This window comes from Epinephelus lanceolatus, chromosome 3 (genome assembly GCF_041903045.1).
Source record: "Epinephelus lanceolatus isolate andai-2023 chromosome 3, ASM4190304v1, whole genome shotgun sequence".
Lineage (NCBI taxonomy): Eukaryota > Metazoa > Chordata > Actinopteri > Perciformes > Serranidae > Epinephelus > Epinephelus lanceolatus.
Genome location: NC_135736.1, coordinates 40,399,463 through 40,424,119, shown reverse-complemented (window position 1 = coordinate 40,424,119; position 24,657 = coordinate 40,399,463). Strand labels below are relative to the sequence as shown.

General features: G+C 43.3%; 1 protein-coding gene across 1 annotated transcript in view; it reads left to right on the top strand.

Annotated features, from left to right (window-relative positions):
• The window catches only part of xylt1 (xylosyltransferase I), a 126,343-nt gene that overhangs the window by 54,175 nt on the left and 47,511 nt on the right, over positions 1-24,657 (top strand). Inside the window, exons 2-3 of the mRNA XM_033624657.2 lie at positions 12,489-13,077; positions 22,896-23,068. Coding sequence (XP_033480548.2) covers positions 12,489-13,077; positions 22,896-23,068 — 762 coding nt within the window. The remainder of the gene's footprint in view (positions 1-12,488; positions 13,078-22,895; positions 23,069-24,657) is intronic.

The following is a 24,657-nucleotide window of genomic DNA, read 5'->3' as shown; positions in this document are numbered from 1 at the left end:
GGGGGCAGTGTTGTAGAGGGCTTTGGCCTGTGCAGCCATTAAATACATCCCGACATTTGGCTGGAGAATTCATTTGAATATTTTCACAACATATTATTATATACTACTGATTTGTTCCAATGGTTCTGCTTCCTTTCATCCGTATTCGTAAGCTTTCAGAAAACATGCACAAATTTGGAAAAAATGAACGCAAAGTATGGACAGGAGGCTCTGTACGTCTCCATTTCCATATCTGTCTTTAAGCATAAATGAGCCCTGAGGGGGATTTAGTGGCAGCTAGCGGTGAGGATTGCAGATTGCATCTGAAACTTCTCCAGGTTAGAATTCTGTAAGTGTTTATTGTTTAGGAGGGTTTCACCGGGAGCCTAATTATCCGCAGAGGTCTCCTCTTTTTCAAAACAAATAGACCCGGTGATTTAAACTGGTGAAGACTAAAGCAGTTTCACATTCTAAATCACTGTCTCTCCAGCGCTGCTTGGCACTTTGGAGAAGGGCCTTTAGTTAAGATGCTGCTCGTTACAGAGGGGCTTCTAGCTAAGGTGGCCGCCCCCTGTGTTATTATAAATGGCTCATTCTCAGGCAATGAAAACACTATGATTCTTATTTTTAGGTGATTACACACTAAAGAAAACACTTATTATATTATATTCCATTTCTGCCTTCTGGACCTTTAAGATTCATCACCATTTTGCCCTGTCACTGACAGCTGTAGAGTTGCACAACAGTACATTTTGCATCTTTATGTAAAAAGATCGCCCTCCCCTTTGCATCGTTTTTATATATGTAATATTCCAGGACAAAGCACAACAATGCACACAGTTTTTAAACACAAATTAGACACATTTGTATGTCACCATTACATGTTGACCATGTCAAACAAACATGTCACAGTGTTATTATAAGTTGTATTGTGTTCCTTCCAAACGTGATGCGAATTTTTGCGCTATGTTACTCGAGTTTGAATGATAGAATATTTTGTGTTGACTCACATCGTAAGCAGGAATAACTCTCTTGGCTATCACAGTGATTTTGTCACTGAAGTTATGATTTTTCAACTCTTCCAAATAAGCATATGATGCAAAATCACGCTATTTGCCTTATTTCCACAGCTTAATTCGCATATTTCGCTCCCTTCATTAAGCTGTCTTCGCATGTATTGCACAGAACCAAACAACACAAGCATCATTGTGCCCCAGTGTGTGATTTAAGATAGCATGCCAGCATCCCAGAAGCAAAAGAGGTGTGATGGGTGTGACATTTGACACAACAGCATTGGCCTCTGGTGTGACATATAATGTTTCATCAGTGCTTTCATAAAAATCACAACGGCTCAACATGGCAATAACAATCATTTACCGTCCCTGTTACATGGCCGCTGATCTCGCCCTCTGCTCAGAGGGTAAGGAGCTCTCAGGCCTCATTTTTTCCCCAATTTGTGGACATTTTCGGCTGCTGTTTTTCTTTCAGTTAGCTGCTAACTGCTAGCTGCTTTTTAAATTTTCTGGGGGTAGGTAGCACATGTAACACATCATCAAAACTTCACACCCGTCTCATCCATGGTCCTGTCCTTTCTACACAGCTGTCGACAACTCTGTCCCCCCATTCCATGACTGTAGAACGGTGAGGCAGAATAACTGTGAAATTCTCGCCCAGAACAGGAAGTGTAAAAGGGGCCATAGAAATGAAAATTCATGAATACTAAATTCATGTCGTTCTAAATGTGTGTTTGTATGTGATGGATTAACAAGTAGCATTAACATACTTGTGAATGCCCTCCTGTTTTTGCATGTCAGGCATGAATATGCAAATTTCACTTTTACAGTTGATCTTTTTTACACCTCAGCACCATCTCTACTGTACATAAACACTGAGGCACTCAATACCCTCCCTGGGTTCTGGCGTCTGCTGCCTTCACAGCAGAGAAATCGTATATTACTACACACAAACACTCTCTATCACACAGACACACACACACAGACACACACACGCCTCAGGATAAATGTGACTTGCACTAAACCAGTCTCACAAGGGACTAGTCGGTGTGTGTGTGTGTGTGTGTGAAAAAGTATGCAGACTTTTGTGGGTACAGTATGGTGTGTGTATTTGAGGACAAGTGAGTCTGAAGATGGTGTGTGTGTGTGTGTGTGTGTGTGTCTGGTAATCCATCTATGTAAGCTGCTGGGATGCCGAGTAAAGATTTTTTAAAGGGAGAAGGCGAATCAAACCTTGTGAGACTCAGGCAGCCCAGCTTCACTTTTGCCACATGCTTTAGGGATTTTAGCTCTAACATTGTTCTCAGTGTGAGTTTCCTTGTTGTTAGTACACACTCAGAATAAATCTCTGAGGTTATTCGAGGTCACCTCTCAACTCCAGTTCTTCTTAATCCAATTTATGGGGAAAGTTCCAGAAGTTATCAACACATTTACGGTATTTTCTTGTTTTCCCACCATAGTGTTCCCTTCAGTTCATTTCCACAACAGCGAGCAGATTCTAGATTAAATTATGGCCCATTAGGTGAGCGGGCATTTATCCGATGCTCTAATGCAGAGAGACTTCTGTAGTAAGTGCAATAAATAAATTAGCTAGAATACCCAGATTTACGATTCTCAAAAGAGTGAGAAATTTAATGGTGAAGAGTGTTAGCGAAGAATACTTCTGTGTGCTTGTGAAGAATTGGGGGCTAGGAAGAACAAAAAACTGTTTGCAATGTTACTGAGAACAAAAACTATGGGTCTGGGGAAATGCGGCGGGACAAGAATGAAAGTGAAGGCGGCGAAAAAGGAGTAGGGCAGTTGTGAAGTGTGGTGGATGGGTCAAACAAACACCGACTTGCACCTGGGGGAGTGGTGTTCGCGTCCTGTAAGATTATAAAGCCACACCCTGTTATTTTTTCCTACACCTAACCACATGTTTTTGTTGCCTAAACCCAACCACGTGCGTTAATTGTTCAAGGAAAAAAAAAAAAACAATTTGCATTGTTGTACTGACATAGTGCGTTTGTTTTGAAAGAGACTGTATGTAAATGGTAAATGTCCTGTAAAAACAGAAGTGTATTTAAGAAGACAATGCATGTAACAGGCAGAACTTGCCACAGCATCCAAGAGCGTCAACAACCAATATACCCAGGGCACCTTCCACGTCGTATCTGGACGAGGAAAGGTCCATGACCAAACGTTAACATGTGACAAGTTATAATCTGTTGCTCCGTTCCGATGCCAATTTTTGTTTTGGCTGACTTTGAGTTTCTTTTTAAGAACTAGGCCTACAGTTGACAGCATACACAAACATACTTTGAACTTTCTTAAAGCCACTGAAAACTTGAAATAGTAAAAATGCCTGTATGATATCAAAGAGAAGTGTCTCATTAAGCATCCACAAAAATCAGAGTGAAACTAAACATTCATATTTATTGGAAAGCCTAGTTTGAAAACAGCTCATCTGGCTGCTCAAACCATTTCTTAGTGTTGCGGGGGCGTGATCTAGTCCTTTGCGTCAAAAGGGGTCAGTTGAGGTGGTTCAGGCATCTGATCAGGATGCCTCCTGGCTGGGCGCCTCCCATTAGAGGTGCTTCGGGCATGTCCCACTGGTAGGAGGCCCCGGTGTAGACCCAGGGCATGCTGGAGGGATTATACTGTATATCTCATCTGGCTTGGGAACGCCTTGGGATCCCTGGGTGTCTGGAATACTTTGCTCAGCCTGCTGCTCCAGTGACCTGGCTTTGGATAGGAAGTTGGAAATGGATGGATGGATGGATGGATGGATGGTTGTAACATCATGCTTGATTGACAGCGTCCTTTCACTTCAATTAACTTTGTTTTCCTTGCACTTGCATTAAAACATCTTTCTGTCACGGAATAAAGTACCAAATATATCAAATGGACCCTACTTGGTAGGAAAACTAACTAGGCTAACTACCAATCTGGGTAAGACCACCCAAATCTGTTTAATTTAACTATATCTTCTGGAATATGGTGCCAATAGTTTTAGCATTTTCTGTTCACTAAACAACAAAACCTGATGTTTTTAGTGTGTCATCGTTGTGTTTCCAGGAGCTTTTTAGCCACCAAATGTGGGGTGCAATCTATGACTGTGTTTCCTTTGGAGATTGTGGCAAGAGAGTGTTTTTGTTTTTTTACAGAGACATCACTGCGTTTTCTGTGGGGGTAGTGCCAGAAAAAGTGGTTGTTTTCAGTGGCTTCTCAGTTGGGATTTTACCACCCATACTGGGTTTTTGAAGCCCAAACATGATCTTTTCCTAATCGTAACCAATTGTTTTTTTGTGCTTGAATCTAACCACCATTAACCACAGTGTTGTTGGAATACAAAGTTTCAACATATCTGCTACATAATAATGTACTAATATCTGTGGTTTGCAAAAAACTTCAATGCCAGCATTTTTTTCTGGCAACTGGATTGAAGAATTCCAGTGGCATGCAAACACACTGTGAGGAAAGCAGAAGTATTTTTTAATTCCACTATGGTCTCGTTGGAGCTCCTCAGAGAATCCTCCACAGTTAATACATTTCTTCAGACGTGTCTTTTGTGGAGTTTTTCAGCAGCTTTGCTGTAGGCTATTTAAAAAGGCTAGTTTGAGGAAGAGGAACTCCGTCTGTCTGTCTTGTTTCTGTGGTCTGGAGGGCAGGAGTCTTGTTTTTTTTCCGTTCTTGGCCAGTTGAAATCCACGCATGCTAATACAGTCAGTGAAGCCAAATAATTACAACACAAAAATATCTGAAAGAAGTGGAAATTCAACAGCAGCTTGGGAAGTCACCTCTGACTTGTGGAATACCCACGAGTCTCAACCCCAGTATCTTTGTCTCTGGAAGACTTTGATCTTTGTTCAGTGGTTTCAGCAGTAAGTAGTCGATTGCAATCATTTATCCGTATAAAAAGATTCCCAGAGGAGAAGCATTTTTATCATATTTTTGCTTTCTTTTCAGATAATGCATCCTTTCTCCAAATTTCATTTCCCTAATGTGAAGCCTTTAAGTAGTTTTCAGAGGTTCTCGCTGTCTGTCTTCTTGAGGTATTTGTAGCACATTTTGCACACACAAAGACACACATCCCTTTTCACCACTTTCGCTCCGGGGCTTGTCGCAGGGCACACAACAAGAGGCTTCTGTGCATACCAAACCCAGACTGTTCATTCAGAGCTGCCGCTAATCGTGCATTTGCGCGCACACACACATACACACTTACATTACATGTGACCAGCATTCCTAAAGTTTTAGCCCTTGGGGGAGAAGGGGATTGAAGGGATTGACCAAAAGAGAGAAAAAGAAAGGGAGAGGTAGCAGCAGCTCAGGAAACATTCATAACTAGGGGACTGAGTGCAGTGAAAACTCTACAAAGTGAACCCAAGCACAAGACCTCTCTTATGAAATCTGTATACTTTAAACCTGTTTTCAAGTTGATTGTTTTTATTGTCAGGTAACTTCAGTTTAGCTCCGTGAAACCCTTCGCTGTAGGCCAGTGCTATTTAACTATGTTGTTCATGGGCCAGACATTTTCCTGAGCTATTATTCTCACTATGTACACTTGACACAAGACACCACAACATTTTCAAAACCTTTATTTTTCAACATAAAAATTTACATTTACTACTTACATTTTCAAACCTCTACTACTACACTTTTGTCCTCTCCTCTGTGTGAACAAGCTACATTTCAGTCGAAGTTTTACTCAATATTTGTCACGTGATTGTTGGTCTCAGCCGAGTCATTCATGGCTTTCAGGTTGTGCTGAGGAGTAGAGAATTTAATGTTTTTTGTTACAGGATCTTGTTGATGTAAATGGTTTGTTTGTTGCAAATTTTAAGTGTGACATGTAGAATAAAGTTTAATGAAATACCGTCATTTGGAGCTCAGATTTTGGTACATTTCCTGACTGTTCGTCTCACATGATGCATTCAAGGACCATCAGAAATTTAAAAATGCCACAATGATTTGTTTTTACAGTTTCTGGCTATGATAAATGGTGTAATTTTGTTGATTTTGTAAAGAAACCATGCCTTTCAGTCCCGTCGGCAGGTTGTGGGTTTCAGCGGCAAATAGGCCAAGCGCAAAGAGGTGCTCTCCTGGTTTGAAGGATTTGTTGTGGCTTTCAGACCAAGAGTTTGCTTGCTTAGGCCCGATTCAGGGACTTATTTTGTTTCAAAGTTGAATAATTGCCTAGAGTTGGTTCATGTTCTCACAAGCGGATCAAATAAAATGCCTTGCTCAAGAAAGCTGCTCTTGATTGGTCCGAAATTCCATGCGGGAAAAATCCAGGAAGTAGACAAAATGTTAAGGAAGAGTACACTTGAAAGATAATTTCGACATGTTTTAATGTCACAATGGAGGGACAACTACGCAGGTTGATTTTAGCGCTGGTCATCGTGGACTATATTGCTGTCATTGTTCATTTTAGTCAAACCATACAGTTTGAAAACGAGGCGCGGCTCCAACTAGAAAACAATGTTTTGATGCATTGGATGTGCTGAATGTGCATATTAAGGCAGTACAGGAGGAGGTGCACATTAATAATCCTCCAGGACTGTAACATGCTCATGTTTAACCCAAACAATGTGTCATGTGACTGCAGTTGGTTCGCATCGGGGTCAGAACACGTTCTCACCACAAATGAACCACAGCAACGTTTATTTGTAACTGGACCGAGACCACCTCTTCAAGAAGGTCTCTGTTGGGTTGTTTTGCCACGCACCCGAGCCATCAGCGCGATTGCTGTGTTCACACATACCCAAATGAACTTGAGTTCTATTGAACCGAACCAAACAGGACAGGTGTGAAAGCACCCTTATTTGCATGATTTCTTTTCTTCAGGTTTTAAATTTTATTAATTTGAAAACAGAACTGTTCAGCGGGCCAGTCTGGCTTGATCTGATGGCCGGAGTTGGCCCGCGAGCTGCCAGTTGAATAGACCTGCTGGGGCCATTTGTCACTGAACTGAATTAAAGCTCGGTCTGCTTTGCCATACTTTGTAAATCTTTCCAGACTGCGTTTGATACCTTAACTGTGAATCTAAGAAAGCAGAAGAGAACAGCTGCTCTCGCCCCCGAACTCTCCAGCTGATAAGCTACGATAAGTAAGACTTCTAAGAAGTCACTAAGCATTTAGGTCGTCCCCGCTCTACCCTGGCTCATTTCTCCGTGAGGTGTCCTGAGGTGCTAGAGCAGCTGTGAACCAAGTCTGTCAGTGTATCAGTCTCCCGTGTCATGCCAGACGCCACATCTTGCTCCGAGTATTGCAGGGATTCAGTCCAGGTAATTAATCTGAGCTCGTTAGCCACATGGCAGCCAGGTCGTAACAGAAGCTGGCCTGCACGCTACAGAGGTGTCTCAGCACCCGCCCACTCACACATAGGAAGTACTGTATTTTCTAATAAACTTAATATGTATATGGTGGTTGTCTGCATGGCTGTCACCGGCTTGCGTTGACAGAGGATGGGCTGCTGGCACACACGGTAGCTTATCTCCGCTCGGCCCCATAGGAATGATGTCTTTTAAAGGGAGCGGGCTGGGAGGGTGGGGTGAAACTGATATGTGCTGCTACCTAGCTCTCCCTCACATCTACCATGGGACTGCAACAGTAAATGATGGCATTAAGGAGGAGGGGAGGGGGGCGGAGCAGATGAACTGCTTTCCTTCCTAGAGCGAGGGATGATTCGTGGGCCAGGGGAGGAGGAGAGGGGTGAAGCTGGACAGGTGCTGAGAGAGAGATATGTACCTTTTTTTCTCTCTGCTGCACAGGATATTCGGGGGAATGGAGAGAAAAGGAGAGAGAGGGAAAGAGAGAAAAAAGGACAGGTGAAATATTTCCCCCTGTGGCAGAGGAAATGGGGGAAAGTGGAAAGGACCAGCTCTGTGTTGAGAAATGGACTAAACCATTCCCGGAGGGGGTGCTGAAAGTCCCAGCCCCACAGGCCTCTCTCTAAACGTACCTGCCAGTGATGGATGATATAAACGTTTACCCCCTTTGCTTTTTCCTCACTCCTCAGCTTAGGGAGGGCTGTTTGTGTGTGAATGTGTGTGTGAGTGTGCACAACCAGCACACTGCATGCCAAGCAATCCTGGCTTGGCCTCCTCGACACTCCCAGGGAGTAGAAAACATATCCCCTGTAACAATCGATAGCTACCCCCAGCTCCCAGCCCCATCTGCAGTCCAACGCAGCTCCTATCTTCAATGGCCGCCACTACTATTAATTCTGTGCCCCACCGCTTCCTGCTTAGAGCCCAGTCCCTGAGATTAAAGAGCAGCACAGCTACTGGAGTCCTTTGCTCACAGGAGGAGGGAGGAGAGGGAGGGAGGAGGGGGCACAGTGTGAAGATTGTTTATCCAGAGGAATCTCCTCAGTGCCAGCTTTACAAATTCTACTCATTTCCACTTCAGGGCCACATGGGGCCCAACCTCAACTCTTATCCGTGTCAATTAATTTGCAACAAATCAACATCTTTGTGATGCATTTTGCTTTTTTTTCTCCTAAAAAAACAATTAAAGCAGACTGATATGCATTCAAAGAAGTGGTTTAAAACACAGCACTCTCATGGTAAAACAATTACCTGATTAATCAGTCACATGGTCAGATTCTAGAATAATTTTAACAGTTAAGTAATTGCTGATTTATCAAACAAAAGTACCAAACATTTGCTGCTTCCAGCTTCTCAAATGTGACGATTTGCTGTTTTTTTTTTTTACATGACTGTGAATTAAATATTTTTGGGGGGGCTGGAGGGCTGGTAGGACACAAGACACAACAGCATCTGATTGTGACTGATTGGGCTCTTTGTACTTGGAGAAACTCACATGGTTTTATTTTTTCCTCAACATTGCAATGTGCTGCTGTGATTAATTACTGCAGGCGAACATATAATATGATCAATCAATCAATGTCACCGTTATCTTGTCTTGTTATCAGTGTAGTTACTAGATTAAATCAGTCGTTTCATTATTAGATACGGGGTCTTTGGTGTGTGATGTAGTGCCACTGCTTGCTTGTTTTCCCTGAAGCTTAGAGGAGTAGTTTGACATTTTGGGAAGTATTGCTGTCTTGCCAAGAGCTGGATGAGAAGATTAACAGGGGTTTTGATATTTTGGTGTCTTAAGATTCAATTCAGTTTTGATTCTTGGGGTTGTGATTCGATTAAATGTTGATTCAGGATTCAAACTTGCTCCACTTCTTTAAACTCTGGGTGATGGCATTTGATGTCAGCCTGTGCGTTTGCAAACCATATTAAATAAGTCCTGCTCCTTCTTTGGCAAAGATTGTAGAATCCATTTGCGCCCAAACACTTGTCTTCAGTGAAGACGTGAGTTGCAGGGCTTCTTGCTGCTTCCTTATCCATTTCAGATGTTCAGCATTACAAGGGACTGACCAGCCAGTAGCCATACTGCTTGCTGCAACTCCAGCTTCAGTAGCATCTATGAAATCAGTGGCTACATTATCTAAAAGGGTGTGCAACAAGTCAACATTACCAGAAGAAAGAAAAAATAATAATCGGCCTCTCTGACTTCCCTAGGCCTACACAGAAAGCCTCTTCCAAGCACCTATGTGGAAAGCCTAAAGGCAGAGAGAGGACACCTCTCTGCCCTTCCATGTGCAAACAAGGAAAGCCTGAGGCAGAGAGATCAAACTACCCTGCCCTTCCATTCGCCTGCATTGGCACCGCAAGATATATGTGGGAGTTTCGAAGTTGAAGTTCAGTCAGGAACACTTTAGTCAAAGAAAACTTCATTTCCATTTGCAGTATTATATTTGGCTCTTCCACGCACCTACATGGAAAGCCTAAGGTGGAGAGAGCACACCTCTCTGCCCTTCCACGCGCTTATCTGGAAAGCCTTAAGGCAGATAGAGCACACTTGTCTGCCTTTCAACGTGTAAACAAGAAAAGCTTTGAGGCAGAGAGAGCAAACCTCCCTGGCCTTCCATGTGCCTACATGGAAAGCCTAAGGCAGGGAGAGCAGCAGCAAAGACGCCCCCGGGAACACAACAGAGCAGCATCAATGACAAACAGAAATGACATTGATAAGTCAGACACAACATGAAAAGGAGGAGCTGGGGTGGAGGCAGGTTGCAAAGCAGCTTGCAGAGGAAGCAGCAACAGTAGGCAGGACAGAGTGGTTTAAATAGGGCACCCTGAATGAAATCTGCCGATTGGTTGCATAGAAAGGAATCATGTGATCTATCAGCTGACTCTCTTTCATCAATCAGCAGCTCCAAGTTTTTTCATCTCATTTTGACTAAATGATGATTACTGGAAAACAAGATGAATTAATACTAAAATACCAATTTGTTGCAGCCTTACATCAGTCCTTTATTATATACAGTCCAGACAGACATGCTGAAGACTGTGTGTGTGCAAAGAGGGGCTTGGCATGCTTTTGTAAATAGTGTGATGAGAGAACATGGAGAATGCTTTATCAGCTTGCTGTAAGAAAAGTAGATTTGTTCCACCGGGACGGGTTGAGGGGCATTCAGGTGCTGTTGTTTGTAACATTTGCTCACTTGGACATTTTTCCAATTTAACTGTGTCCCTCATCTCCTAATGTCTCTCACAGTGGGACTCAAAGCGAGAGTATCCGGTCCTCTAGGGCAAACACATGCTGCTTCTACTTCACTCGCTCTCTGCCTCCCTTAAACACACACACACACTTTAAGAAGAAAAAAAAAGCCACGAGAAGCATTCACTGTACACACATAATTGTGAATGCACACAGACTCATTTCACCTCTGCAAACATCCAGTGACTTGCACTGCATGGATTAGCCCCCTAAAGCATTCCCTTTGAAACTCGGCAAGTAGGGATTTCTTTTTAGGTGATCACTGGCCTAAGCAGCTGTTACACGCAGGATTAGCAGGTTCTGCCATTCAGACAACATGGTCTGTTTAAACTGGCAGGGTGAAGGAAGTAGAGAAAGACAAGGAAGGGAGAGGTTATGACAGGCGGGAGCGGAGATGGAGGTGAAGAATAAAGGGAGGATGGAGAGAAGGAGGTGTGAGAGATGTGCACTAGGGAAAAGGGAACAAGATGTGGAGCAGAGGGGATCAGGGGTGAACAGAGCAGAGCAGGTGAGAGGAGAGGACAGGAGAAGTGAGGAGAGGACGGATGGAGAGGAAAGGCAGAAGCTTAAAGGTATCCGGTGTTGTGAGAATCAGACCTCTGCCAAGGAAGCAGCTTTAAAGGAGCTGACAATGACAGTAGTGTTTTGTGTCCTCCTCTGTTTTTCATCCTGTTCTTGTTCCTTGTTTCACTTCTATAATATCATCCCCCTCCTGTCTCTCTGAGTGTGAAAGTGTGTCATCCAGCCACCTTTTGTAATTGTGCTGGTACAAGGTGTTTGCAGCGAGGGAAGGTTGATGGGCTGATAACAGGCCTGGCTTTAGGGGTGGAAAGACATTTCCATGCTGCCGCGTCTGCCTCACAATAGCATCTCACTTGCCTCCCTGTTTCCCTCACCTCTCCTGCTTCCATTCTGTCTCACACACCTCACATCACACTCTTCCTCCCTCCTTTCCCTTCCTCTTCTCTTCCCGTGTCTTGTAAATGGAGAAACACATCAGGGATCCCCGTTGTTATGAGCTCTATCTTTCCCCGACTGCTGTTTGTCATTCCGTTCTCCCTCCCCTCCCTTACTTTCACCCCCCTTCGCCTCTTCTCTTGTGTGTCTAGCAAGGTGTGCAACAGTGGTGTGGCAGCCAGTCAGCTTTCTTAGTTTTCCGTTTGATGTATCGTGGCACATTTCACTGGAACACGCCAGCGCTTCCTGGGAGCAGAACTCATGCCTCGTGTCAGCGCTCCGTTGCCTTGCACTCCCCACTTTCACTCATTACCCTTTTCCCTCTTTTTGCTCTCCCCTGTGCCCCTCCTTTCGCTTTCAGCCTATTCTGCTGGAAAGATAGGGAAATTGTACATTCAGACGTTCACACACACGTACACACTATCTCACATATGCAGACACACGGCGCTGACAAGTGCAGCCTTTTCCAGTCACACGCCACACCACTACAATTTCTTCACATCCTCATGTGGCTCGGCTGAAAAAGGAGTCGTACACATGCATGCACACACGCGCGTAAACACAAACACCCACACAACCTCACAGTCATATTCTGGCCCTTTATCCCTTCTTGGTAATCTGTTTACGGAGTGCTGGGCCCATTTGAGGCAGAATTTAATTGAAACCGGGGCTAATCTGATGATGGCACGGAGCGGTAGAGCCCTCGGCCCTGCATCACCTCCAGTTAGGTTGCACCTTGTAGTCCTCACACTCAATACCTTGCTACTTCATTTCATGCCTCACGGTTCAATGCCGCACTGCCCACTCATACATTCAACATTGATTGTTAATCCGACATTTGATATGCACCGCGCTCACTCAATTCTGATCTTGTTTTTCTTGTTTGTGTCCTCCCCCCTCCTCTTTTCTCACTCCCTACCACTTACCCAACGCTTCCCTTGTCTCCCTCCTCCTGCTCCCTGTCTCTTCACCCAGGATGGATATTACTCCCACCGGCCGAAGGAGAAAAGCAGAGTGGACAGCAACAACGAGAACTCTGTGCCCAAAGACTTTGAGAACATAGACAATAGTAATTTTGGTGCGCGCTCACAGCCACACCGGCAGTCTGTTGGGGCCACCAGCAGCAAGCAGCAGCGGGAACATCTGCAGGAGAAGGCCCACGCCCAGCAGCAGACCTGGCGGGACAACTCTCCGAGTCTGGGCCGCAGCTCGAACGAGGTGCTGCCTGTAGGCCACCAGCCACTGGCGGTCGGTAACAACGCCTCCCACCCAGGCAGTCAGGGCGACGCGGGACTGTCGCGGCAACACTACCGTGCCTCACAGGCTCAGCAGGCCCAGGCACAGCACAGACATCAGCACCCGCACAGGAGGCAGGTGACTGCAGCGCCGCTGGAGGTGACCTACGACCAGCCACCCAAGTGCGAGATCAGTGGGAAGGAAGCCATTTCAGCTCTATCCAGAGCCAAGAGCAAGGAGTGCCGGCAACAGATTGCTGAGGTGTACTGTAGACACAGGGAAGGGCATTTAATGCCTGAGAAGGTCGCTCGCTTCTGCCCCATCGAGGGTGAGTTCATCATTGTAATTGATCTGATTGATTATTTGATTCTGATAAGATTTCAATACGGGGTTATTTGTAGAATACATTGCACCGGGAAAAGGATGATTGAAATGGGTTTTACAGACACTGATATCTGTCCACATTGCACACACGGCACACATTGGTGCAGCGGTTAGCACTGTCGCCACACAGCAAGAGGGTTCCGGATTCGAACCCGCCGGCCAACTGGGGCCCCTCTGTATGGAGTTTGTATGTTTTTTCTGTGTCAGTGTGGGTTTTCTCCGGGTATTCCGCAGTCCAAAGGCATGCAGGTGTTAGTCTGGCAAACTGTCCAGGGTGTACCCCGCCTCTCGCTCAATTTCATCTGGGAAAAGCTCCAGCCCCCCCATGACCCTTAATAAGATACGCAGTTACAGATAATGACAGAAGGCAAACAAAACACCACATACAGTGAAATACATGCACACCAATTCAACTATTCTGACTGCCACATCCTGGAGATACACTGGGGACCGGAGATACACTGGGGACCGGAATCTATATATATATATATACCTGATACTGTGCTGCAGGTTGGTTCACGTTATGCGTGCACAGCTAGTACCTGACTATTGTCAGAGTTGGCAACCCATTCTCATTCTCCAAAGTTGTGATTCATTCCCATGCATGCTGCACGAAAGCTACTGTGATAAGCTAACTAGCAGATTGGAGTACACCACCCAAATCTGTACACAGAGCTGATGAGTTGCTCAAAAGTGTAGCATAGCAAAGCTAATGCTAACCATTTCATGTAAGTGGATGGAGGATGCTAAAGCACTTACCATCTTAGTCTGGGAGGTATAACTCAGTTAAAAACACAAATATATTTTAAAAGATGAGACAGAGGGGCCACTCTGAAGAGGTGCTCACTGCAACACTCCTTAAACAATTGTTCATCTCAAATGATTTAAAGGAGCAGTGTGTAAGTTTTAGGGAGATTAAGTCATGTCTGTTGGTGAGGATCGCAGATTTCAACCAGCTGAACTTCTTCAATAAGAATTCCTCCAGTATTCATCATTCAGGAGACTTTTACCGTATAAGGTAGTTTCACATTACAAAGCAGTGTTTGTCCAGCACTGGAGCACATGTTGGAACCAGGCCGTAAGCCTCGCACCTGCTAATGTGTGCTCAGCATTTTCTCAGATGACTTAAGATCCGGACGTTCAAGGTTTTTATAGGTAGCCAAATTATCCTATCTATCTCTTCCTCTCCAAAACAAACAGACCAGATACTTAAAACTGGTAAAAAAAAAACAATCATAAAAAAAAAACTAAATTAAGCAGTTTTACATTAAAAATAGTGTTTTTCTAATGCTGTTGTTGCAGAGGGACTTTTAACTTCAGTGGACGACGTAAAAACACAGATATACCCATCTAGAGCCGGTGTTTGGTTTGTCTGTTCTGGGCTACTGTAGAAACAGGGTGGTGCAACATGGCGATCTCCGTAGACAAGGACCTGCTCCCTATTTAGATTTGATTGGCTCATTCTTAGGTACTAAAAACACACTGATTCTCCTTTAAGGTGATTATACACTAAAGACAATTTACTTCTTATATTATACATCATTTCTGCCAGTATACCCCCCTAAATCCTACACACTCCAAAAAAAACTTCACAATAGATTTAGTAAGAGAAGAAGAATGAACTGATAGCGGTTTATGCTTGAGCTGATTATTCTAGCAGATTTACTTAAGTATAAGATACATAGAAAACTTCCTGAAAACAGTGCTGACAGGTTGTCCTTTCCTCGTATAATTTGCTATTTCTTTGCTTTTACATGTTTCCTCCTCCTCACTGTTGTACAAGCTTTTTGTAGCAAAAAAGTAACATAGTATCTGCAAAGCTAAGTACAAAGCGTGTGGTCTGACCTGTCAGGCTTTACTACATGGTCAAATATTTCCTGTTCTTGTAATTGCAATTCTCGTCAAAGGCAAGAAATTTCCTTCTTTGCCGATACATAATTGGTGAAGTAAATTGTTGGAGAAAATGGGGATGCTGCTCGTATTCTCTCCAAATTGGTTTTCAATTTTCATTTGTTTTGTCAAGCTGGCCACAGAACACAGGTTCTCCTTTCTTTCTCTCAAACAGACGCACACAAACACACACACGCTTTTTCTTCTCTAAGAATTTATGGACATCTGCAGTCTGGTTGTGGATTCTGTAAACATAATCTGTTGCGGCTGCCGCCATCGGTGGGCAGCACGCATCAGCAACTGCGTTGAATCGAACAGCACGTACACACACATGCATTTACACACATGGGAGTGGACTGAATGCAGGGTGTGTGGACAGCAGGGGAGGAGGAGAAAGCTATTATACATCCTGCCTGTTGTAGTCAGATACCTTCCTGGCCCTCGCTCGTGTTATTAAAACTCGAGTAGGCACCATGACTTAGCAACTTTTGTACATTCCCTTTCCCAAGAGCAGGAGTATCGTTTGTCTGTGCCTAAGCTCCTGTCATCTCACACAGCAACTCACCATCCCACTCAAACTGACAGTTTGATCAAAGGAGACAAAGAAATTGAAAAGGGCTTTCCCCTGGTGGCTGGGCTGTAACAACACGACAGCTAAATTAAATCACTTTTCTTTCTTACTCTCAGTCTGTCTGCCTGCCTGCTGCCTGCCAATGTGTTATCTCTCTCTCTCCCTCTCTCTCTTCCCTCCTCTGTTCCCCTTCCCAATTCAAGTCCTAACCTTGTTAGCAGAAAATTGTCCAATTTGATTTGATCGGTATGCTGTCCTTGAGGCCTCGGCTAGATTAGCAATTGTGATAGCTTTGTTATTAGCATCATTGAATACAGGAGGAACATGTTTAATTTCTTTGCCTCCCATATGCTAACTTGACTTATAATGATATAACTGGGCTGCACTGCTCCAGCAGGGGCACTACTGTAGCAGGCAGTGACCTTGTACCCACGTAGCTTTAACCTAATGGCCTTGTACTGAAAAGGATATTTGTACGAATCATACTTTAAAGAATATATATTTCTGCTGCTCTCCCTGCCTTAGGCTTTCCATGTAGGCACATGGAAGGGCAGGGGGGTTTGCTTTCTCTGCCTCAAGGCTTTTCTTGTTTACACGTTGAAGGGCAGACAAGTGTGCTCTATCTGCCTTAAGGCTTTCCAGATAAGCGCGTGGAAGGGCAGAGAGGTGTGCTCTCTCCACCTTAGGCTTTCCATGTAGGTGTGTGGAAGAGGCTTCTGCGTAGTCCCAAGGAAAGGCAGAGAGGCCCCAGAACATACAGCCAAATATAATACTGCAAATGGAAATGAAGTTTTCTTTGACTAAAGTGTTCCTGACTGAACTTCCATTTGGAAACTCTCACATATACCTTGCAGCATAACCCAAGTCTCATTTATCCAGTCATATGCCCAGTACTTTGCTAAACCATGTATTTTTTCTTAAACACTATAATATAAAACACCTCTGTCTACGAGTAGTGACCCTGAGCGTGCCCAAGCACACTACTCGTCCGTGTGTGAGACAGTTTGTACTGATGTGTTTTAAATTGTAGTGTTTAGTGAAAATGCATGTGTTCGGGAAGTACTGAGCATATTACTGGATAATTGATACTTGCTATACTGCACAAGTTGTCTGATATAGTTTTGCTGTTGTTAAACGTGGTCCTGTTCACTTCAGTTTATGAAGAATGTTATCCTTTTTTGGATTCTCTTTTCACCACAGAGGCATGCAAGAAAAACAAAGTTCTCATCACAAATTTCAGGTAACATACAGGGAGTAATTAGAGTTGGTCAGTTTGTAGGTGAAGTACTAAAGCTGCTATAATCGATATATTTATCATAACAATATGTGTTATACGAACCCAGTCGCGCAGTAGTGACAAACTCAGAGAGAAGTAGCACCACAATCTGAAGTTGCCCTCAGCTCTATGAGCTTTATAGCTTTTTTTAAGCTCTTGGTATTCTAGCCTGCAACTGTACTGTTTGGGTTCACTTTTAACGCTCTTACACCATCACCACCATTTGCAGCCACAGCAGACAGCTGTTTTCAGAAGGTCTTATATGCTACCTGCCCCGCACTAAACAGCAGAGACTTAGTGATTTTTTTGCGAATCTAATGGAGAATTTAGTGAGTAAAGAGCCAGATACTTCACCCAGCAGGTTGTTGTTGACTAGCATCTTGTTAGCTGTGGTGTTAGTAGGTGATATGACAGACAGAAGTGTGCGCTTTGTAGCTCGTTAAAGGTGACATGGCGGAGGAAACTTGTGTGGTTGTTACTTGGTGGGTTGAGCAGCGTGATAGAAACATGCTAGTTTGCTTAACATGCTGTTAGTTGGGTAGCTTGTTTCAGGGGTGTTCTGTTTCAACATAAGATATGATACGAAATTTTTAATTTCCTGCATTCTGGTGATTTTTATGCACCTTTTTTTGCCCTTTCTGCATCAGTTTAAGGTGGAAATGTCTGTAATTTTGTCAGAATATTAGTCATCTGTCATCGTTTTTTTTTTTAAACTCTCAACAATCAGATCAGAATCTGCATTACTGCCAAGAATGTTTTTACATACAAGGAATTTGGTGTTTGGTGTTTGTTGCATAGATTCTGGGGCGTCATTCATACCAAGTCTCAGCCAAGTCGGGCTGTTGCATGCGGCCTGGCTAATTTAATCTGGTATGCCAACTTTGGGCTGATGCTGGGCCAGGTCATTTTTGATTACGGCCCAGTGATGGCAGTGTGCGCAGCCAGAATCAGGCCAGCGTGTTTGGCCCGATTCTGGGGTGTCATTCACGCAAAGGGACAACTGAGTCAGGCAACCGGATGCAGCTCGGCTAATGTCATCCGGCATGCCTAGTTTGGGCCGAAGCTTGGCAAGGTCATTTCTGATAATGGCCCAGTGATGACAGTGCCGGCAGCAGGAATCGGACGAGCTGATTTGGCGGGATCCTTGGGCGTCTTCCATGCAAAGTGTCAGCTGAGTCGGGCAACCGGACCTGGCCCGGCTAATTTCATCCGGCATGCCGAGTTCGGGACGATTCTGGGCCAGGTCATTTCAGCTAAAAATAGGATAGAAAACGTTACAATAAAAATATTAAAAGATACTACTTAAAAAATATGTATGCTGTAACTGTTTCAAATGAAAGAGCGAGGCAGGAATGTGCAAAAATGTGTTCTAGGTGATGTGCAAAGATTCCCAGTTTTCAGGATAAAAAGAGGATGCAATATTCAGAGGTGATAACGTGTCAGTGTTGTGTTCAGTGTTGTGTTTGCTCTGACCCCAAGTGACCAAAAAATCTGTCATTACAGGTTTAAAGGAAAGGAAATGACATTTGTTTTGTATTCATATAAATCAAAGCCATGGATATGATTTATAAGTCTGCAAACCTGGCTCTGTGAATGGTTTGAAGGAGCAGACGCCATCCCCGAGACATTTTCAAATGCAATTTGGTACAAGCCCTTTGGGATATAGCTCAGCTCTTGTTCTAACCTCTCATATGAGCAGTTAAGATGGAGGGTGGGTAAGAGCCTGAAGTTACACAAGATGATGGAGGAAGAGAGTAGGGTGATAGCAGATGAGGGAGAGGCAGTTTAAAAGATTGATGGCGATGGGAAGGATGATGAAGAGTGATGAGTTCAAGAGCAGGGCTTCTCTTTTTTTTTCTTTCAGAAAAAAATGCCTGCGGTGTCTTCAGGTGCAGTCTGTTCAAAAAATACTACACGTGAAGCTCTTCTGCAGATAAACACACATGCTCAACAAAACTGACAGTAAAATTTGACTTCTCTCACACACACACACACACACACACACACACACACACACACACACACACAGCAGTGCTCATTAGTTCAGCTAGCTAGCATAGCACACACTCTCAAAGTGCTTTGTGAAGCGACTGGCCAATTATCCGTGTGCAAAGCAAACCAGTGAACCTTCTTAGCTGGCCACCAATTACCGTTCAATCTGATACGGCCCACAGCAGATTTCCCCCCTGAGCTGTCACACACATTCATGCACACACGTACATGCAGAGTAAGAGAGAGAGGGAAGCAAGAAATAAGTATGAGTGACTGACAGAAGCCACGGCCAACTGGGGCCAATTGGAGCCAATTGGAGCCAAGGGAGCGTGTCATTAACCCCAACCTTGTGGTCAACCTTTAAACAAAGCCATGTTGGACACCTGCCCTTAAATTTGTATGAATGACATCAGTTGAACTGGAGGGACCAGGCCTTTCTGGCCCGTCCCTGTCGACTCATAAAGAGAAGACATGTCGGACACTTGCCTTTAAATTTTGAGTAATTGCAGGAAGCTTCGGGCCAGACGGGAAAAGGAGCTGGGAGGGGCATTTTTGAGGAAACGTAACCTCAGGGGAACAAACAGCTCCCACCTCCCTCAGCTTCCTCTACATCTTCAGCACAGATGGGCTCTTGGGAACTGAAGTCCCAAATTATAATCATTAATCTCCTTAAGGCACATTCTGTGAACAAACATGTCGCATAAGCTGCACATTTGCTGTAATAACTGAAGATTTGAAAACAAACAATGTCTGCCATAATGTTGAGGGACTTGATGGTGCAGAACTGCTTTGAGGTTTTTTTATTCTCAGGTTTTGAAGTGCAAGTGTTTGTTTTTGAGCGGTTAAGGATGGTACAAAACTACACAATGGAGCTATGCGAGGTTACCAGTGACTCTCCAGAGATGGTTGGAATTGTTTAATTTGATAGTGGCTTGGCAGGCCGCGACCGGGGTGGGTGTTTGCCTGCATGCTTATTGTTGTCATTGTGTGAAATCCAAGGCATCTTCAGGGAGTTTTGCCTGAGAGGAATGATGGCACATTGTCAAACCGTGCTCCACCCTGAAAGCCCCAGAGGAATTGCTTATAGGATTCCTGTCTGAATGAGGATAGTAGTTACAGTGTGTGTGTAGTGTCTGGTTGAAATTGTCATAGTTCCAATTCAATCACATAAAAAAATGGATGAGCAAGTCATGGTGTTGTGGTTATGCTTTTTTTTCTTCCTCGGCAGGGCTGCAATAGCTGTATGAGTTTTTTGTTCTTATTTATTCATGTATTTATTTATTAATGTCTCAGTTGTAGCACAGCTTTCTTTCTTTCTGCATAATCCTGACCTCCTGACAACATCTGTTGTATCTAAAAATGTATTTCACTGCTGGAAAGATGGTCTTTTTCATAAAACTTATAAAAAGCACCAATTTCTGAATTATTTTTGAAATCAGTACTTTATAAGGAGAGAAAACTGGAAAAGAGCTGTAGCATTTGCATTTGTTCAAGAGGTAGGAAACCTGCAGACCAATAAATGTTCCTGCTGGTGGATGATGTAAAGCTTGACACAGGAAACATTATGGCAGCCAACTGGTATGAAACAATCTCTTATTACAGTAAAATGAAAAACTAAATTGTGTTTCAGATCCAGATTTTTCAGCCTCCATTTTTACAATACAGGAAACAGTATGGTGCCCGTTTCTTGTTCACAAATTCTCATATAACACCCAAACACTGCACTAAAGTATGTTCCTCAAGGCATTTTGGACGAGAAATACGTGGAAAAACAGTATCTCAATCTTGTTTTGTTTGTGAAAAGCACTGCCTAGTTTCACCATTTAATCTTAGTTTCGTTTCTGAGTTTGAGAGAGTGTGAGAAAGAGATAGGAGCAGCTCTGTCTTAATCTGCTTCAATACTCTTTGAGTGCGTTCGGAAATACTCACTCTGAATGCCAGAACACACTCTGTTATTCAGAGCACCACACTCTCGGAGCAGTAGAGTGTATACTGTGCATGGACCATACAATACAATCAAGCAACAGCCCTATAGCCAGCAAAAATCCACTGGATGATGTGTTTCGCAAACAGACAGATGAGCAAGGAGATCTGGGCGCTGGTAAGATGGAGGGAAATTCACCACAGTTCATTTACACATACTACCCACATTGTTATGATACAAAGCTGGTTGAAAATTGGTGAAGTATCCCTTTAAATGAAACAGTGGAGGCTTGCTACAGGCAGTGTTTTTCACTTGGTGGCAGCATTATTATCTAACTGTATATCTTCATAGAGAATATTGATCAGTAGTTATAAAACAGGTACTTCCTCTGGGAGATAAGTTAGAGAAGAAAACAAGAGCTACCACCTCAGGGGTTACTTACTTCACTGAACACTCTCCTCTGCCTGACAGGGTCAAAAACATTATCCTTAAACACTGGAATGTCCTCAAAAGTTAGGCATCTCTACATAGCTTCAGCTCAGTGCATTTCTTGATCCTGTTTAAATGCATTCTGAGAGACAGAGTGGTTTATTCAGATGCTAGAAAACCACCTAACACTGTGCCCTGGCTGCATAATCAACCTACAGTTTTTTTCAGTGCAGCCACTGTGCACAATGTTCTAACTCGTCAGATACCAAGTACTTTAAATATCCATGCACTGGTAGAAAATGCTCCATAAAATCTTTCATGAGCTGCTGCGGCAGACGTGTTGTCTACATGCTGACATGTCCCTTTGGTCCAGTTTATGATGGACAAACTATAAGAGCTTTAAAGACTCATATCAGAGCCGTGGCTGCACTAGATTGGGGTCATAAAAATTCTGTTATAATCTATTATTACCTTTAATTTTAATTATCTTTCTTTTATGATAAAACACCACCAGCTACCGGCAACTTTTAAGGTGGTACACTCCCTTGTATGTTACTCAGTGCAGGAGCTGACATTGTGAATTAACACCTTCAATCTCAATATGACGCCTTTGACTATTCCACTTGTTTTTATTGGTTCTTTTGCATTACATGCGGTTTAGTAATGATTGCATCTTCAAGTCCTTAAAAAATGTATTTGAATCTAAGCTTTATCTACTTACTTGGAGGAAGAAAAGAGATGAAGCATCATTTTGTTCCAGAGCGCCGCACCAGCACTACACTCCTGTTTATAAGGGCATGGAGAGAAAGATGAACAGAGTCTGGATTGATACTCTTAACACAGTTGAGCCCTGTTTTCATTGATTTGTTACAGGTGATGGATGCAGTACTTTTATTTTGTCTATTTTATACGTTTTCTATTTGTAACTTACAGAGATTATTGTGTTCTTGTGTTATTTGTGTGATTGTGGTGCACAAACAATTGCAACTCCCACTTGTGTATTCACCACCCAAAAGATTTGAAATCCTCATCAACCAATTATCCACTGAAACTGATCACCTGTAGGCTGACTACGTACAGCATGCGTGTACCTGTTTGTCTTTGCTCTCTTTGACTCTGATGAAGACACAGTGGTGTTGAAACATTAGACTGTTTGCACTATTAAAGGCTGTAAATTGATCAGTGTGCTTTCTCCTCCCTTGAAAGGTACCTCCTTCGTTCAGACCGTTGCACACTTAGAGACAATATAAAAGAAAATGAACCTACTAAATGTTGACTGGCGACATAGCAGCTAATTATTATGAATATACCAATCATACCACTCCAACTGCTGCTTACAGTGTTGCCTAGCAACCTCGTTATTTAGCTTTATCCATTTATTGTTTAATGAAAGAAAAACATTTAATTATCATTAATAACTAAACTCATTATGCAGTTGCTTTTCTTGGCCCTTGAGGGTATTTATTGGTGCTCACTATCATATATTGACTATTAGCACCGTTTCTGCAGCCACTCATAGATTAGCAAATAAATAACAGATTTGATTTGGCAATCAAAAACGCAAACAACCCCTGATTATATTACTGATGAAGAATCCATGCCATGTTGTGTAGATAAAGTGTGGTTAATACAAGATGTGTATTCACTGGTATCACTAAATGTTGTCTGTCTGTCTCACAGGTAAAGCCAACGCTAACGTCCAGTGGGACGAGGACTCTGCGGAGAGCTTTCCATCAAAGCCGGTCAGAATAGCGTTTGTCCTGGTGGTCCATGGACGAGCCTCCCGCCAGTTTCATCGACTCTTCAAAGCCATCTACCACACTTCGCACTACTACTACATACACGTCGATCAGGTGAGCCACAGAGAGTCTACAAACAGGATGTGCCTTTCATGTGATGAAAGCAGTCAGGGTCTTTTCAACTCAGTTTTATCAATGGGAGATGGTTAAAATGAAATGACATTAAAGTTCCTCTCCTGGCATCAATTAAACCCCTGAAAACTCATCTCTGATCATCAAATTGAACATTTAGAAGGGTTTTTCCAAAAGAAAAAACTTTCATTCCTTAAAATGGCTTTGATGTAACTCTACACCTCTGCCACATTTAGTATGACACAATCTATGAATATTCATATTGGTCCCCACCTCCATTTCCACCCACCCTTCAGCAGCTCGAGCATACCCACTCATCTTCAACTCTGCTCATCGTTCTCTACAACATTAGAAATGTAACGGTAGTAGAAAACATCAGCTTTCAGCTTGACTACACCACCCAACAGCTAATAATGTGGAGCCCAGTCATCAGAAGAGAATGTTGGCATTGTACTGCAGTTTGTGCAAACCACGGAAACATTTGTACATTATATACATATTATTTCATTTCTAAAGTGATGCAGTATGAGCTGACTTTGTCCTCGAGAGGTGAAGGGGACAGTGGTTGGCATGTCATCTAGGCGAAATGCCTGCCAAGCTGCAGTCCACTGTTCAAGACAAACAAACATCAAAACCAATTGTTTTTTAGCCAGTCATTGCTGTGTTTCCAGCGTCTTTTTGACGACCAAACGTGGGTTTTTCAGCAACCCGTCGCTGTGTTTCCTGCTGGGATAGTGCCACCAAAAGCTGGTATTTCAGGCCAAAACTTGATCTTTAGTAAGTACAACAAATAACAAATGTACTCAACCGTGGTTTGCAGAAACTTACGATGCTAGCATTTATTAGGTTGGTTTGTGCTAATGTTGGATAAACCTTGTTTCTGATTGAAGTGAAAGTGAAACTTCCAAATACCGATATGTATCCTGGCTTCTCCTCTGATACCCCTCGTTTTGTTGTAGCATCATGCTAATCATATGGAAAGCCCCATCCCGCAAATTGACGGGACTGGTTCCTTTGGTATGTCACGTATCAAACCCTGGCCATCTGAGCGGTGTTTTTTAGATTGTCAGTGAGTGCGTTTACATGGACAGTTTAATTCCCTTTTCATTCGGAATTAAAGTTCATTCCTATTAAGAGTGATCTTGTTAACACCTAATTCAATCGCCAATGCGATTGAAAATTCAATCCGATGTAAGGGGCTGGAATATTCCGTTTCGAATTCCGAATGAAAGAATTTCTCGCACTTGTATACACTCATTCCTCTTTAAGTTCATTCCAGTCTTTCTGCTCATGCTCGTTTCCTTGCCCTTCTGGTGCTTGTTGCACTAAGCGGTTTCCATTCACCGAAGCACGGTCTTCTATCTCCCTTCTTCGACCTTCTACCTCCCTTCTCCTCCTCAACAGACGAAGCATTAGCAGAACAAGGTTGTTGTCATACTGCTGCTTCAAGAATATAAGTAAAACAAGCCAGAAAAAGGCAAAAGAATAGCGTCGTCAAGCGTCTTGTTATCCGGAACAAGGACTACAGTGTTTTCTTCTGGTAAACATAAACTCATAACATCCGCCCCGCC